Raw genomic sequence first — 12,851 nt, 5'->3', positions numbered from 1 at the left:
TGAGCCTGCACATGGGCTCATAATTTCCTCCTTTAATTCCCTGGCTCTCTCTCCCAGATTTCTAGGTAAAGCCTTCATGCCCATGTTATTCGTCTGGACTCTTGGTATTTCTCTTCCTCTCATCTTGTAAAGGGGAGGCTCAGATTTGCCCTCCCCCACCCACCCTCATCCCATGCCATTGGGCAGATCCTCTGAAGTATGACATTTAGGGCCAACCTTTATGTTTAGTGGTCACAGCTGTGGGGGCAGAAAGTCGACTGTATGCTGACTCCAGGACATGCCATTCTATTCCATCTCTTCTAATTTTGGGGGTGGGGGTGGGGGTGGGAGGCAATGAAGGTGGGAGGCAGGTTCACACAGCCAATAAGTGTCTGAGGCTGGATTTGAACTCAGGTCCTCCTGACTTCAGGGCTATGTTCTATCCATGGGGCTGCCTAATTATCCTCCTCCCCACTTCCACCCCATTTTTTTTTAACAAAATGCCCCAGAAGGGCTTCTTTTGCTTGTTATTTGCCTCAGACCTCTGGAGAAAAAAAATTCTTCTAATTAAATCTCCTGCCTAATGGGATTCTGATCAGTTGTCTCTCTAATGGGCCTCACCCCCACAAAAAACAGCCAGAAACCCAAAACAAAGCCCCATATGGTACGTGTAAGCACAGTCTAACAGTAAAAGGCCAAGTTGAAAGGCTACTGCATGCTGGGAAACTACAGAGAAATCAAGTTTGGGATGCTGGACTGGAAATCAGAAACCCCGAGTGTGAATTCTGCTTCTGACTCTACTACCCTGTGTGTCCTTGAGCAGCCATTAACCCTCTTTGAGGCTCAGCTTTCCTCATGTGAAAAATGGGAGAGTTGGACTGGTTAGGGCTCTTAATCCCTCGGGTGCCATGGGCCCCCTTTGGCAGCAGATGTACTTGACTGAAACCTAGCCAGCAAATAACTGTCCAAACACCCAGGTTAACAGCCCCTGGACTGGGCGACCTCTTAGGCCCTTCTGGTGTCAGGTCCATGACCCTCTGGTCCTACGCAGAGCAGTAAGAGCAATGGCCAAAACCCCGGGCTCCCCTGCCCAGTTGGTGAACGCCCTCGGCGGTTCAAACCTGTGTGGGAGGGTGTGTGCAGGGGAGCAGCACTGGGCGCCAGTGTCCGCACACATCCGCCTCCCTCGCCCGCTCTCACTTCCTTCTGCAACAGAAAAACCTCAATTAGATGTCAAGATAAAGCAGCCCCGCACCCACCCAGCCTGCTCTGCAGATGCTTCACTGGCCTGATCCTAAGAACCGCTGTTCAGGGAAGAAGTGGAGAGACAGAGACAGACAGAGAGATAGTAGAAAGAGACCAAGAGACAGAGAGAGACAGAGACAGAGACACAAAGAGACAGAGACAGAAACAGATAGAGAGAGAGACACACAGAGACAGAGAGACAGAGACAGAAAGAGAGAGAGAGACAGAGATAGACAGAGACAGAGAGAGAAAGAGAGAGAGAGACAGAGATAGAGAGACAGAGACAGAGAGAGAAACAGAGAGAGACAGAGAGACAGAGACAGAGAGAGAAACAGAGAGAGAGACAGAGAGAGAGAGAGAGAGAGAGAGAGAGAGAGAGAGAGAGAGAGAGAGAGACAGAGACAGAGACAAGGAGGAGAAAGGAAGAAGAGCTAGGGAGGAGAGAGAGGAAGGAGAAAAAAGAAGATGAAAGTGGAATTAGAGTTGACATAGGCAACTTCCAGGTGAGGAAATGCCCTCCACAAATGTAGGTTGGTCCCTTTCTCCAGCTTATTATCTTGGCATTGAGAGCTTTGAGAGGTGAAGCGATTTTTCTCAGAGACACAGCCAGTATGTGCCCGAGGTTGGGCTTGGACCAGGTTTTCCTCGAGCCAAGGCTGACTCTACTACACTACCTGGCCTCTCTCTCCATATATAGCTTTATGTGAGATAGCTATGGGTGACCTAGATGTAGCTAAAAGGGTAAAGTAGAATGGGGAGAGAAAGGCTAGAGAGCAGAAGAAGAGCAGGGGAAGAAGAAAAGAGGAGGGGAGGAAAAAGTGAGGGAAGAAGAGAGGAGAGATGAGAGGAGGGGATGGGAAGGAGAAAAGGGGAAGGGAGGAAAAGAAAGGGAAGGGAAGAGGAAAGGTGGAGGGGAGAAGGGAGAGAAAAGGGAAGAGGGGAGAAGGGAAAAGAGAGAAGAGACTGGAAAAAAGAGAAGACACCTGAGAGGAGCGGAGGGGATAAAATTATTCCCAATATTGACGTTATAGACCAGTAGGGAAAAGCCTCAGAGCCTAAGAAGGACAGTTGCTGGCAGGATCCGCTTCTCCTGCCTTCAAAGAAAGGGAACTCTTGGTAAAGGAACATTTAGAATCTGGAAAGCCAGCGCTATTTCCTGTCTTGTGGGTGCTTTGGACCCAAGTGATGGCCCCCTCTAGACGTGGCCTGGTTACCTGGATCTTCAGTTCTGGTGCTTTTCGTTGCATCGTAACCCTGAGGTGCCCTTGGATTTAACAAACAGAGACCGAGACAAATCTCGGGGCTGCCCCCGGCCTTCAGAAATGTCCATTCATTCATCACCAACATGTCCAGGTCAATGTGGCTAATTTGGAATAACTAGGTGGGGAATGGGGGCGGGGTGATGGGATCAGATTCAATGACAACTGTGAAGTCAAAGAACATTTATAAGGAGAGGTTGGATAGGTTCTAGAGCAGCAGCGTTCACTGCGGGTAAAGCTGCAGATTTCTAGAATCTTTCTGGAAAACGTTCTGGAATTAAACAAGGAAAAAGTGGCAAAGGCCTAGTTCTAGTCATTAATTCCATTATGGGTTTGTTAAAAACACAAACAAACAAATGAACAAAGGAAGCCAGCTCCCCGTTCCAAGACTCCCATGAGTGCATTGGGTGGGACTCCAAAACCTGGAAGCATCTGGATGCCCACACGAGGGGGACGGTTAAATGCATGGAGGCACGTGGCTGTGATAGAATGCTCCCATGCCATCAAGACTGCCAAGTATAAGGAAGATAAAGACATTTAGAAAGACCTTCGTTAATTAACAGATTACCTTTCGTTAAAGCAAATTGAGAAAAGCCAAATCGGAAGATTAGTGAGCTCAGAAACAGCCATCTGTATCGCAGGAAAGTTGCTTGGAATGAGTGGATACATAGGGGTGGGGAGACTGAAGAGGTGGATATATGATGCAATCAGTCACTAAGCTTTTATTGAGCCCCTTCTGTATGCCAGGTACATAGGCCCCCAAGAAGTTTCCACGTTTTCTTCTCTATTCATCCCTCCCTTTTGTCCTTCTTTCCATTTTCTCTCTCCTCCCTTTTCCTTCCCCTCCATCCATCCCTCTGTTCTGTCTCTTTTTTCTCTCCTTCCTGTCCACCCACCCACCCATCCATCCCTCTTCCCTTTCCTTCCTGAACAAACCCCTCTCCCTCTTTTCCAACCATGTCCCTTGTCTGTATCTGCTCTGTCTCTCAATTCTAACCTTCCTCCATTCCATTCTCTGTCTCTTCTTTCTGTCTTTCCCGTCCATCCACCATCCATCCCTCTTCCTGTACTTCCGTTATACCCATTCCTCTTTCCCCCTTTTCTATCTGTCCTTCCTCTGTTTCTGCTCCCTAACCTCTGACCTTCCTCTCCATTTATCTGATCTTTCTCTTCCTCTCCCTCTTCTCGGCCTCTTCTTTCTATCATTTTCTCCTCCGCATCCAGTCCCTCTTCGTGGCCTTCCTCTCCCTCTTGGCTCTGTCCTTGCTCACGATCTCATTCTCCCCTACCTTTCCTTGGTACCCGCTCATGCATTTGTCCCCCTCGGTTGTCAGGGACGAAGGACGGCAGAGTTTTGCAGTGGCCCGGGCCTTTTCTAGTAAGTACCTAGAGGAAGGAACCTGGCTGATTGCGAAAGGTTGGGAGGGGGAGCTGTCATGGGGAGAGGAGGGGGGGTGCTTGAGGAAGGGGCGAGCCTGCTAAAACTTGGGTGCTGTGGCTGATCTCACCCTGTCTGATGAAGCCATCGGGATCACAGGGGAGGGGGAAAAGCTGGTGTGGCCCCCACCTTTCTGGTGTGGCTCTGGGTTTCCTGGGTTCCAGAGAGACAACATGCTCAGGGCCCGGTCTACATTTTGCCAGAGACACAGGATGGCCCCGATGTTCTGAGGGCCTGTGGGGTGGCTGCGGGGATGCGGGGGACTTCATGGGGCATCTGTAAGGGACTTGGCTGGAGAGCTCAGCGCACAGTTATGTTTGGGCAGACACTTTTGTGGCTCTGGGGAGGGCCGGTCCGAGAACTCGCCGAACAAGGCCTTGGGTGGCCAGGGGCTGCCATCCGGTCTTCTGAGAAGGGCTGGGCTTGAGGTCGGGGGGGGCTGCCCCATGGCTTGCTAACCACCACAAGCCTCTCTTGTTCTTTCTTCAAAACAGTAGCAGGTCTGGTCCCTGAGACGGCTGAATATTCCACCGTTCAGTGCCCCGAGCCGAGGTAGGGCAGCCAGCCTGGGCTTCCTGTGCTCTTAATGTTGTAAAAAAAACTGGTGTCCATTGTCCTGACTTACACATCCCCTCCTTGGAGCCTCCCTTGACCCCCCAATGGGAGCCGTCTCCTCCTCTGGACAGGCCCCTGCTTTTGTGCACCCTCCTCCGGGCCCCGCGCTCTCTATTAGGGTCTAGCCATGGGCTGGGAAAAGCTTCCTCTGCCCCATGGGGCAGAGATGTGAGCTGGGATGTCCCGGTTTGCAGGAAGGACAAATGGCTGTACTCCAAGGCTGAGGCAGAAGGTAAGTGTGTGACTTCCCTTCCCTGGATCTCCCACATGCGGCGGCCCCCAGGGATGGTCAGTCCAGGAGCAATCCCAGAGAGGAGCCAGGGAGGCCTGGGAAGGCCAGGGGAGGCTAGGGGAGGCTAGGGGAGGCTGGAGAGTGCTGAGCCATCTGGAGGGAGGAGGGGCCTGTACTGGGAATTCCCTGCCTGCATCCCAACAAGAAGGTCTCCTTAGTAACCCACAGGTGGGACCGTGGGCAAATCACTTGGTGGGCCTCAGTTTGCTCCTCAGTGAGATGAAAAGGTTGGACCACACAGCCTTGAAGGCCTCTTTCCACTCTGGTCTATGATCCTGTGCACTAGCTTTCAGCACCGTGCCTGGTACATGGGAAGTGCTTAATAAATTCTTAGTGACTGCCCTCTCTGGGCCTCAGTTTTGCCATCTGTAAAATGAAAAGTTTGAATGAGTTAGCATCTAAAGGCCTTTCCAATTCTAAATCTAAGAAACTGTAGCGTTCCCCAGGCCTCAGTTTCTATTCTTCCTGTCTTCCTTCTCCCCTCCCTCCCTTTCTTTCAATCACGATTAAGTGACTTGCCCAAGGTCACACAGCTAGCAAGCCAGATTTGAACTCAGATCTTCCCAATCCCAGAGTTGGTACTCTGTGCACTGCACCACTCCTTAGTTGTTTCATCTGTTACATGTTACATGGCCTCTAAGTCCCTTCCAGCTCTAAATCTTATAATAATAACAATAATACTAGAGTGCCAGACAGATTGATAGACAGATGGATAGAGCAATAGGTAGATAGATGGAAGGGAAGGGAAGGGAAGGGGGAAGGGAGGGGAAGGGAAGGGGGAAGGGAAGGGGGAAGGGAAGGGGGAAGGGAAGGGGGAAGGGAAGGGAAGGGAAGGGAAGGGGGAAGGGAAGGGAAGGGAAGGGAAGGGAAGGGAAGGAGGAAGGGAAGGGAAGGGAAGGGAAGGGAAGGGAAGGGAAGGGAAGGGAAGGGAAGGGAAGGGAAGGGAAGGGAAGGGAAGGGAAGGGAAGGGAAGGGAAAGGAAGAGGGAAGGGAAGGGAAGAGGGAAGGGAAGGGAAGGGAAGGGAAGAGGGAAGGGAAGAGGGAAGGGAAGGGAAGGGAAGGAAAGGGAAGGGAAGGGAAGGGGGAAGGGAGGGGAAGGGAAGGGGGAAGGGAAGGGGGAAGGGAAGGGAAGGGAAGGGAAGGGAAGGGAAGGGAAGGGAAGGGAAGGGAAGGGAAGGGAAGGGAAGGGAAGGGAAGGGGAGGGGGAAGGGAAGGGGAGGGGAAAGGGAAGGGGAGAGGAAGAGGGAGAGGAAGAGGGAGAGGAAGAGGGAGAGGGAAAGAAAAGAAGGAAGAAACAAAGAAGGAAAGAAAAAGGAAGGAATGGAGGGAGAGAGAGGAAGGAAGGAAGGAAGGAAGGAAGGAAGGAAGGAAGGAAGGAAGGAAGGAAGGAAGGAAGGAAGGAAGGAAGGAAGGAAGGAAGGAAGGAAGGAAGGAAGGAGGGAGGGAGGGAAGGGAGAGAGAGAGGGAGGGAGGGAAGGAGGAAAGAAGGAAGATAGACATAGATACATGGAAAGAAAAATGGATAAAGATTGTAGATAAGTAGATATATATATCCATTGATATACAAATGATGCATACATACATTCATAGACACACAGATACATACAAGTAGGTTGGGTAGGTGGTACATTGATTAAGATCTACTAAATGCTAGGTGCTGTGCTAAGCAAATAGAAATAGAAATAAGTGAGACAGTCCCCTCCCCTCCCAGAATTTCTGTTCAAACGGAGAGGAGACTACTTGGGAAGAAGAGGCTGCTGGAACGTGGGTGAGGGTCAAGGTAGAGGGAGTGGAAAGATTTGGAATGAAGGTGAAGACCTGGATCTGGGCCAGATAAAGAGAAAGCTTCCAGGGAATGAAGTTCATGTTTTCAGTTAGGAGAAGATGGGAATTATGGCCCGACAGCAGACTGACATGGTTTGGAGAAATCTTAGGAATGGAGCAATTAGACTTTCTCCACTTAGCCCCAAGGGGAAGAATTAGGTTTGTTGTCTTGGAAAATCTTCCTAACTATGAGAGAGGGAGTGAACTATCTCTGGAGGGGGGTTTTCCTTCTACTTAGAAGACTTTAGACCTAAGGCTGATGACCCCTTGTGGATACATTGAAGAGGGGCTTCTTGTTCAGTTGGATTAGCTGCAATTCTGTGGTCTGGGACTTGATTAAACCTGAGGTCTTGGTCAGCCCTACTAGGAGAGGTCTATTCTTGTCTCTCCATCACATGGACCTGGCTCAAGCACAGTCCCAGGCCCTCCTGGGGGTGTCGGGGTGTTGCCTTTACCCAAGAGACTATACTCGGGTCACTCTCTTCACTTGTCCAGAGAATATTGTCACTTTTGTTATAGTTTATTATATTGGCTTGGCCTCCTTCCGAGCAATGTTTATTTCTCCAATGTGTCTTTTGATGAAGAATGCTTGTAATTGTGTTCAAATAGCTCCTGTGTGTTTGTTGTCAGGCAGACTCCTAAGTGTTTTTTATTGTGAATGGTTATTTTAAATGGAGCTTCTCTTTCTATCTCTTCCTGATGGGTTTTGTTGAGAGTATATAGAGTTCATGAACCCTTGGGCCAACTGATGCCTTCCCAGAATGTTTTTAAATTCCAAAAACAAAAGTTAAGATTCTAAAGGAAGTCAATTATGTTGAAATATAGTTATCAATATATATATATATATATATATATATATATATATATATATATATATATATATATATATATATATATATATATATATTTCCTCCCAAGGCAATTGGGGTTAAGTGACTTGCCCAGGATCACACAGCCAGAAAGTGTTAAGTGTCTGAGGTCAGATTTGAACTCAGGTCCTCCTGACTTCAGGGCTGGTGCTCTATCCACTGTACCACTTAACTACCCCTATGAAGATATATTTTTATTTTTTCATTCTTTTTATTATAGCTTTTTATTTACAAGCTAAATGCCTGGGTAATTTTTCAGCATTGACTCTTGCAAAACTGAAGATATATTTAAAAAAACAAGTTTCTCAACCTTTAGACTGAGAATTCCTATTTTTAAGGATTATAGAAGTTCAGAATTAGAAGGGATCCCATAGGATCATAGATTTAGAGCTAGAAGGGACCTCGTTTCCCCGGACTGCTTCATTTTTCAGATGTAGAAACTGAGTCACAGTGAGATTAGGTGATTTTTTTTCATTTACTGCAACCCCTTAGTTTTATAGATGGGGGAAACTGAGGCACAGAGGTTCGGTGATTTGTTTAAGGCACACAAAGTAGTTTCATCAGAAGCAGGATTCAAACCCAGTTCCTCTGACTCTAAAGACAGAATTCTTTCAATTGTATTAAAAAGTCTCCCAAGGTCATCTGTCCAGCTCTCCACCCCGACATCAGCTTGTGCTCAGAGAAAGGCTCTGATATTACCATCATTTTGAGTGACTGACTCTCTCAGGGGGTTGCTTTCCAAAGCAGAAGTTCTCCCTGGTGATGAGAAAACTCAGTTTCCTCCCACTCCCCACAGCCATGGAAGGCGGGGCTCCTTACAGGGTCCCTAAGGTTCCAGGTGGCTGCCAGCTTAGAGGGGAGGCCCGGGCAGCCGAGTTGTGAGGAGGACATTGGCCTTTGGCCACTCTGAGTCTCGGCTGCCTTCTTCACCCATGGCCCTCCCCATGGGTCTGGCTTGTGTTTCCCTACAAATTACCCCCCTGAAGATGGCGGCCCTGCTCTTCCAGCTCGTGATGAACTGGCCAGGATCCCCTAGGCAATGCCCCCTGGGCACCCAGGTTGTCTGGGATGGTCATCGAAGCCAGGGACCAGGCAGCCCCAGACCCATATCGATACCTTCCGGTTTCTTTCAGATCCTGACATCCCCAGGTATCAGAACCTCAGGAAAGGTAAGTCAGCCTGTCAGAAAGTCTGCTCTGGGTAGGAAGCTCCCTCCTGGCACTCAGAGTCAGGGGACTTGCATTCAAATCCTGACGTGCCCATGACATACTTTACCCCGTTAAGCCTCAGTTTCCTTAAATGTAAAATGCATGGGTCCGGCTCTAAATACATGATCCTGTGAGCTTTCCTATCCTCCCTTCCATGCTCTTGGGCTTGGCAACTCCATCAGACAATTAGCCTCAGAGAGGCTGCCAATCTGCAAAGGAACCAGTTTCCTCCCTGGGAATTCCCTGAATTATCAAAATCACAGGCCCAAGAGGCAGCTAGGTGGCGCAGTGGATAGAGCACGGGCCCTGAAGTCAGGAGGACCTGAGTTCAAACCTGGTCTCAGACACTTAACACTTCCTGGCTGGGTGACCCTGGGCAAGTCACTTAACCCCAATTGTCTCAGCTAAATAAATAAATAAATCTCAGGCCCAGTCTTTCTTGCTAAGCTGTGCTTTTCATTACCTTTGTTTCCAAGTATATCCTTCCCTTTCTCTTCCCCAGCCACGAACTAACAGAGTTTTAAAATAATAACAGCTAGCATTTGTATATTGCTTTAAGATTTGCAAAATGTTTTCCAAATATTAACTCATTTGATCCTCACAACAGTCCTGAGAGTTAGGTGCTATTATTACCCCCATTTTACAGATGGGAAACTGAGGTGAACAGACTTGCCCAGGCCACCCAGTGAGGAAGTTGCCAAGACCACCAACTCACCCAATGTCACCCAGTCAGTTCATGTCAGAGAAAGAACTTGAACCCAGCTCTTCTGGCTCTGGCCGGCTCTCCAGCCTTCACAGAAACAGAGGAGACCAGTAAAGATTAGAAGGGGGATCTGAGGGTGCTCACTCCTAATTTTCTCATCAAATCCTTGTCCTTACAGGAAGCAGAAGAGAATCAGAGCCCTCCTATGTGTAAGCTGGTTTCCCCCTCTCATAGGGCCTCCTTCATGTTGGCTTTCCTTCTCATTATATACGGGGATGGAAAAGTGGGGAGGGGGTGGGGACATTAATCTAACAGAAACAGGCCGCTCGGACCCCTTTCTGAACTACAGAGCATTTATGTCACAGACTGACGTGACTGCTGCTGGCCTCTGGTCCACCTCCTTTCCAAGTCCTCAAGAGAGGCTCCAAACCCCAGATCCAATTGTGGGGAGGGAGGCAGAGAATAAAATAGGGAGATAAGCAAATACCCAGGTTAGGTACCGGGGAGCAAGGAGGTCATCCCTGCTATAACAGAGGAGACAGACCTTGCCCTCCCAGAGGGCTTTTTAACACTGACCCCTTAGAAAGTCTGCTGAAACCCAGGGACTCTTCAGAATCCTGCTTGTAAATACACTAAAACTCATAAGATGTCAAAACCAATATTGAAATCCAGTGATAGCTAGCTATCCAGCCTGTCTATGTACTCATCTGTTAAGCAATCCATTCATCCATCAATGCATCCATCCACCCATCCATCTTTTCATCTATCCACCCATTTATCCATCTTGTCTATCCATCTATCTGTAAATTTAGCCATCCATTCACATCTATCCATCTACCCAGCCTTCTTTGTTTCCTTCCTTCTTTCTTTTTCTTTCTTTCTTTCCTTTTTTTCTTCCCTCCCTCCCTCTCCCTTTCCATCCCTCTTTCCCCCTCCTCCATCCCTTCCTTCCTTCACCCCTCTTTTTTTTAATCTTACTCCAAGTTATTTGGATTGGAGAGACCCCTGTTATGATGGAGACATCGCCTTTCCTCAGGGACCATAACCTCATCTATCTAAAGCTGAAAGAGACTTCAGAGAGCATCTAGTCGAACCAATTCATTTTATAGATGAGGAAACTGAGGCCTTAAGCTAGCAAATGACTTGCCCAAAGTCAAACAGGTAGCAAGAGGAAGAAATGAGATTCTAATCTCATCCCTCTGATTCCAAATTCAGCCTCCTTCCTGCTGTGCCAGGATTTTCCTCCTTTGTAAAAATGAGATTAGACTAAATTTAACCCCTAAAGTCCCTTTAACTCTATAGCTACTCTTTAATTATAAAATCTTCTATTTATTTAGCTGTAATTGCTGTATCTCCCTTCTTCCTCCCTCCCATCTATTGGAACAAAGGTTTTCAGTGGTTTGGGGGTTTGTTTCTTTTTTAGAGAAAGGGGGAAAGAAACCAAGTGATGCAAAAAAAAAAAAAAAAAAAAAAGCTTGACAGTATCTGCAATGTTCCATCCATGTGTCCTGCCCTTCCCCAATCATTCTCCACCCCCAGTCTCTCTTCTTGGGGACAACCTTGTTCTTTAGGATTTGACCAAAACCTTATTTTTATGTCATTGTCCTTTCCGTTTACTTGGTTATGGTCATTGTGTATGTCTTTTCCCTTGGTTATGGTCATTGTGTATGTCATTTCCCCTGGTTATACTCATTGTGTATGTCTTTTCCCCTGGATATGGTCATTGTGTATGTCATTTCCCCTGGTTATACTCATTGTGTATGTCATTTCCCTGGGATATGGTCATTGTGTATGTCATTTCCCCTGGTTATACTCATTGTGTATGTCATTTCCCTGGGATATGGTCATTGTGTATGTCATTTCCCCTGGTTATACTCATTGTGTATGTCTTTTCCCCTGGATATGGTCATTGTGTATGTCATTTCCCCTGGTTATACTCATTGTGTATGTCATTTCCCTGGGATATGGTCATTGTGTATGTCATTTCCCCTGGTTATGGTCATTGTGCATGTCATTTCTCCTGGTTATGGTCATTGTGTATGTCATTTGCCCTGGATATGGTCGTTGTGTATGTCATTTCCCCTGGTTATGGTCATTGTGCATGTCATTTCTCCTGGTTATGGTCATTGTGTATGTCATTTCCCCTGGTTATGGTCATTGTGTATGTCATTTCCCCTGGTTATGGTCATTGTGCATGTCATTTCTCCTGGTTATGGTCATTGTGTATGTCATTTCTCCTGATTATGGTCATTGTGCATGTCATTTCCCCTGGGTATACTCATTGTTTATGTCTTTTCCCCTGGTTATACTCATTGTGTATGTCATTTCCCCTGGTTATACTCATTGTGTATGTCTTTTCCCCTGGTTATGATCATTGTGTATGTCTTTTCCCCTGGTTATCGTCATTGTGTATGTCTTTTTCCCTGATTATAGCCATTGTGTATTTCATTTCCCCTGGTTATACTCATTGTGTATGTCTTTTCCCCTGGTTATACTCATTGTGTATGTCTTTTCCCCTGGTTATCGTCATTGTGTATGTCTTTTTCCCTGATTATAGCCATTGTGTATTTCATTTCCCCTGGTTATACTCATTGTGTATGTCTTTTCCCCTGGTTATACTCATTGTGTATGTCTTTTCCCCTGGATATGGTCATTGTGTATGTCATTTCCCTGGGATATGGTCATTGTGTATGTCATTTCTCCTGGTTATCGTCATTGTGTATGTCTTTTTCCCTGATTATAGCCATTGTGTATTTCATTTCCCCTGGTTATACTCATTGTGTATGTCTTTTCCCCTGGTTATACTCATTGTGTATGTCTTTTCCCCTGGATATGGTCATTGTGTATGTCATTTCCCTGGGATATGGTCATTGTGTATGTCATTTCTCCTGGTTATACTCATTGTATATGTCTTTTTCCCTGATTATAGCCATTGTGTATTTCATTTCCCCTGGTTATACTCATTGTTTATGTCTTTTCCCCTGGTTATACTCATTGTGTATGTCTTTTCCCCTGGTTATGATCATTGTGTATGTCTTTTCCCCTGGTTATCATCATTGTGTATGTCTTTTTCCCTGATTATAGCCATTGTGTATTTCATTTCCCCTGGTTATACTCATTGTTTATGTCTTTTCCCCTGGTTATACTCATTGTGTATGTCTTTTCCCCTGGTTATGGTCATTGTGTATTTCATTTCCCCTGGTTATACTCATTGTTTATGTCTTTTCCCCTGGATATGGTCATTGTGTATGTCATTTCCCTGGGATATGGTCATTGTGTATGTCATTTCTCCTGGTTATCGTCATTGTGTATGTCTTTTTCCCTGATTATAGCCATTGTGTATTTCATTTCCCCTGGTTATACTCATTGTTTATGTCGTTTCCCCTGGTTATACTCATTGTGTATGTCTTTTCCCCTGG

At 46.9% G+C, this 12,851-nt stretch overlaps 1 protein-coding gene across 6 annotated transcripts in view; it reads left to right on the top strand.

Annotated features, from left to right (window-relative positions):
* LAT2 (linker for activation of T cells family member 2) overlaps positions 1–12,851 on the top strand; it is a 45,337-nt gene that overhangs the window by 22,829 nt on the left and 9,657 nt on the right. For 5 of the 6 annotated variants that reach the window (XM_074264052.1, XM_074264048.1, XM_074264047.1 and 2 more), the window contains 5 exons: positions 3,818–3,861; positions 4,416–4,473; positions 4,731–4,768; positions 8,655–8,690; positions 9,611–9,641. In XM_074264052.1, coding sequence (XP_074120153.1) covers positions 3,818–3,861; positions 4,416–4,473; positions 4,731–4,768; positions 8,655–8,690; positions 9,611–9,641 — 207 coding nt within the window. The remainder of the gene's footprint in view (positions 1–3,817; positions 3,862–4,415; positions 4,474–4,730; positions 4,769–8,654; positions 8,691–9,610; positions 9,642–12,851) is intronic. The other variant, XM_074264051.1, reaches the window with a different exon arrangement.

The sequence above is a fragment of the Sminthopsis crassicaudata genome, chromosome 4, assembly GCF_048593235.1.
Source record: "Sminthopsis crassicaudata isolate SCR6 chromosome 4, ASM4859323v1, whole genome shotgun sequence".
NCBI lineage: Eukaryota > Metazoa > Chordata > Mammalia > Dasyuromorphia > Dasyuridae > Sminthopsis > Sminthopsis crassicaudata.
This window is presented reverse-complemented; position numbering and strand designations above follow the sequence as displayed.